This window comes from Sinocyclocheilus anshuiensis, unplaced genomic scaffold (assembly GCF_001515605.1).
Source record: "Sinocyclocheilus anshuiensis isolate Anshui unplaced genomic scaffold, SAMN03320099.WGS_v1.1 scaffold1472, whole genome shotgun sequence".
Classification (NCBI taxonomy): domain Eukaryota; kingdom Metazoa; phylum Chordata; class Actinopteri; order Cypriniformes; family Cyprinidae; genus Sinocyclocheilus; species Sinocyclocheilus anshuiensis.
The window spans coordinates 898,494-902,621 of NW_015542453.1; the positions used below are offsets into that span (position 1 = coordinate 898,494).

The window sequence follows — 4,128 nt, forward strand, 5'->3', positions numbered from 1 at the left end:
ATGTGGAAAATAATGTGTTTTTTGAACTTTAAACCGCATAAACACATTTCATTATACCAAATACACAAAATAATGTTCTTTTTAGCAGCATCATATGACCCCTTTAATGCATATATCAATGCATATATTAGTGTCGGGATATTAACGAGTGTGACACGCCTGATCAACGCTTTTTAGTTTCTGTTACTGGTAAGTATCAATACTCATAGATGACCAATACTAGCTTTGCTATTGCCTAATTACATATCGTTAGCTAACGTGTGTATATCTGTAAACTATCACTGGTCTCTCACCAAGACACCTGCCTTGTTCTCCTCACACAACTCAATTTGTCTCCTCTGACCGTTGTTCTGTCTAATCCTGGCCTGTCCCTGCTCTCTTGGCCGCATAGCAGGCTTATAATTGTATCTGTGGTCCGTCATAAGTGTAAATAAACATTTAAAATTTCCTCAGCGTCCGAACTGTCATTGCGATCCATTGTTTTCCTATGGACCGCTCTCCCTCCCCTTACGTCACTTCCGGTGTTGGCGGTTTTCAGATGCGGAAGTAAAATTCTCTCACAAAAACGACTCCAGAAGCCTTAATAGTGTATTTTAAAGTATAGTTTAAAGAAAATCTAGTTCCTACATTATTTTTCTATAAATCGACTCACTGGGGTCTCTAACCTGGAATATGGACTTTAACTATTTATAGTCACCTTTTCACTGCACATTGACTGTGTTAATTGGTGTATGCAGCCGACTGAACATAAGATGCACACTGAAGTGTCATGACTACACAGTAAAAAAAGTGATAACCTGCAACTGATACAATGAGGAGCTTTTTGTTTTTTTGGCGTAATCTAATTTAATTAGCCTAATTCAGTGACCTTAGATAATGTTGCTGACATTTAAATTTTATTCTAGCGCTTTGAGTTTAAGAAAGGCGCACTACACATAAAATGTATTATTATTATTATTATTATTATTATTATTTTATTTATTTTTTTGTGCATTTAGATATTTTCTGTTGTACCTTTTTTCCTATGGACCGCTCTCCCTCTCGTTACGACACTACCGGTTTTGGCGGTTTTAGGATGCGGAAGTAAAATTATCACACAAAACGACCCCAGAAGCCTTAATAGCGTATTTTAAAGTATAGTTTAAAGAAAAACTAGTTCCTACATTATTTTTCTATACATCAACTCACTGGGGGTCTCTAACCTGGAATATGCACTTTAGGAAATTTTAAAATATAATTTATTCCTGTGATGCAAAGAAGAATTTTACTCCAGTCTTCATTGTCACATGATCCTTCAGAAATCATTCTTTCTTGTGACACAAAGCTGAATTTTCCAGAATTTTACTCCAGTCTTCATTGTCACATGATCCTCAGAAATCATTCTAATATAATGATTTGATGCTTAAGAAACATTTCTGATTGTCATTGTTGAAAACAGTTGTGCTGATTAATATTTTTGTGGAAACCATGATACATTTTTTCCCCCCAGCATCCCTGATAAAGAGAAAGTTCAAAATAATAGTTTGAAAAATAAATATTTTTTAACCATACAAATGTTTACTGACACTTTTTTAATGCACTGTTGCTGAATAGAAGTATTAATTCATTTATTTAAAAAACTTACCTAACTTTTGAATGGCAGTGTACTGTATATAAAATATATACAAAATAACCCATATTGAATTCATACTATTTTTCTTGTCATAATATATTTTTGTGGAAACCATGATAAATTTTTTCCTCCCAGCATCCCTGATAAAGAGAAAGTTCAAAATAATAGTTTGAAAAATAAATATTTTTTAACCATACAAATGTTTACTGACACTTTTTTAATGCACTGTTGCTGAATAGAAGTATTAATTCATTTATTTAAAAAACTTACCTAACTTTTGAATGGCAGTGTACTGTATATAAAATATATACAAAATAACCCATATTGAATTCATACTATTTTTCTTGTCATAATTTTCATTGTAATAATTTCATGTTTTTTATAATTAAATATATACATTAAATATATAAATATATGATATTAGTAAGATTATAAAGAGAACTTAATAACAGAATATGTGTGACAAAGTAAGGTGAATCTGAATTTTATTTTACAGCTCTTAGTTGTATATCTTTTTTGCTGAATGTTTGAATTTAGGTAGAAAATGCATCTGCATCTCTGCATCTCTTCCACTGAAGATTATTTCAAAATAAGGCAACAACAAAACATTTTAAATGACTTTTTTTATTTTCACAGAATTCTAAATTGCTGGTGACTGTTTATACAGTTTTGCTTTGAATTAAATATTTTCACATTTAGTTTCTGCAGCTATCACAGATGGTAAAATCTATGTACAAAATAAAGGTTTACAGTACTCTTACAATTGATTTCAACGGTGTCTCTTTCTTTGAAAATACCAATACAAATCTTTTGTGTGTTTGCTTGTTTTTCACATTGTGCTTGGTACAAAATAAGAACTTCTTTTTGTTATAATGGGGTTAAGTGTGCGCTGGGGGATATTTACACGCAGTAAGACTTGTGTCATGTGATTTGATGCGGTGCCTCCAGCATCTCCATGAGGAAAGTGTCTATAGGTGTGTCTCCGATGAGTTTGAAGAAGAACAGATGCTCCAGGCACTTCAGTCCTATGGAGCGCAGAGCGGGCAGACGGAGGAGCAGCTTGGCAAACCTGAGTGACAAGAGAAAAAAAAAAAAGCTCAGACTCCACCACTACACCTGCATGACCTACATCTGTATCTGTTCACACTAATAACAAGCCAAAGTCTGCCATGAAATAAAGAAGAGCAGGAGTGCTGTGGCATCAATAAAACATCACGGTGGCAGAGCGGGAACTACCTGCCGGGCTGATCGGGGTAATTGTGTTTGGTGTAGGCCTCCAGTGAAGCGTACACTTTTTCCCGTAATGCCTCGACCTCTGATGGGTTTGACAATCCTTTTGCATCTATAACAGGGACAGTTACATAAAACATAAGAACCCTCATTCATTGTCAACCCTTAAAACGGAATGCTGCTGTCTGAACAGGAAATTCTCATTACTTGCATTTTCTTTACATGACCATTTTACACTGTTAAAAAAAAAAAACTCTTCAGGTTACAACAAACCTCAAAAGGTGTAAATTTAAAGGCATAGTTCAATAGAAATCGTGTCATCATTTATTCACCCGCAAGTCATTCGAAACTTGACTTTCTTTCATCTGTGGAACACAAATATATATTTATAACCTTCATGTAGGTTAGGAATGACATGAGGGGAAAATGATGACAAAACTGTAATTTTTTTGGTGTAGTATCCCTTTAAATGGAAAACCTTTTGAGGGTACTGCCCTATCGACAAGCCGTTGTTAAAAACTGAATCAACAAACAGTGTCCTTAGAAGACAAAATATTGTATATAATAATAATAATAGATACAATATAATGTAATACAGTATATTTAATAATCAATTAGAGATGCACCGATCGATCGGCCAGGGATTGGAATCGGCCGATTTTCCTCATGATCGGCCCGGATCAGTGATTGGTCGGTCAGTCTCATCTTCTTTCCGATTTCGAGCCGATCCGTTTTGTTACCAGCGGCACAGGCAATAACGTCAGCCGTGCATTCTCGCTCTCTTCTCTCCAACAACCCCTTCTCTCTCACACACGTCTCATTCGCTCCGGTTAAATAGTGCTTGTATTGCACATTGCTTACACCAAACGCGCGCGCACCACCACTGATCTATATTAGTGGAGCGCACAAGCCGCGCTCAGTCTCAAACAGCTTGTGAGCCACAAATACCAAAATTAGTGGCTAACTGCGCTAAAACGTTCAAATACATACAAAATTATGTCAAAATGCCCACATTTAAAGTTTTGGAACGTTAAATATTTGAGAAAGAGAATGCATGTTGTGTAACATGGGCCTGTTTACACCTGGTCACTTCATGCGTTTTTTTCTGATCGGATAGCTATCCGATCATGAAAAGCCCAGGTTTAAATGCCCTCCGAAACGCATCCGAGACGGATATAAATCCGATCGCTCAAACCATTTCAGGAGGTGGTCTGGGCCGCATTCCAGACGAAACTGGACAAGTGTAAATGCATCTGGTTGTTGAAACCACATATGTAAATTTTACT

The 4,128-nt window shown here is 35.6% G+C and overlaps 1 protein-coding gene across 3 annotated transcripts in view; it reads right to left on the reverse strand.

Annotated features, from left to right (window-relative positions):
- Positions 1–2,241: 2,241 nt before the first annotated feature.
- rxrga (retinoid x receptor, gamma a) overlaps positions 2,242–4,128 on the reverse strand; it is a 22,404-nt gene continuing 20,517 nt past the window's right edge. For all 3 annotated transcript variants that reach the window (XM_016493254.1, XM_016493255.1, XM_016493256.1), the window contains 2 exons: positions 2,849–2,954; positions 2,242–2,681 (listed from right to left, as the gene is read on the reverse strand). In XM_016493254.1, the coding sequence (XP_016348740.1) occupies positions 2,534–2,681; positions 2,849–2,954 (254 nt within the window). In that variant the 3' untranslated portion in view covers positions 2,242–2,533. The remainder of the gene's footprint in view (positions 2,682–2,848; positions 2,955–4,128) is intronic.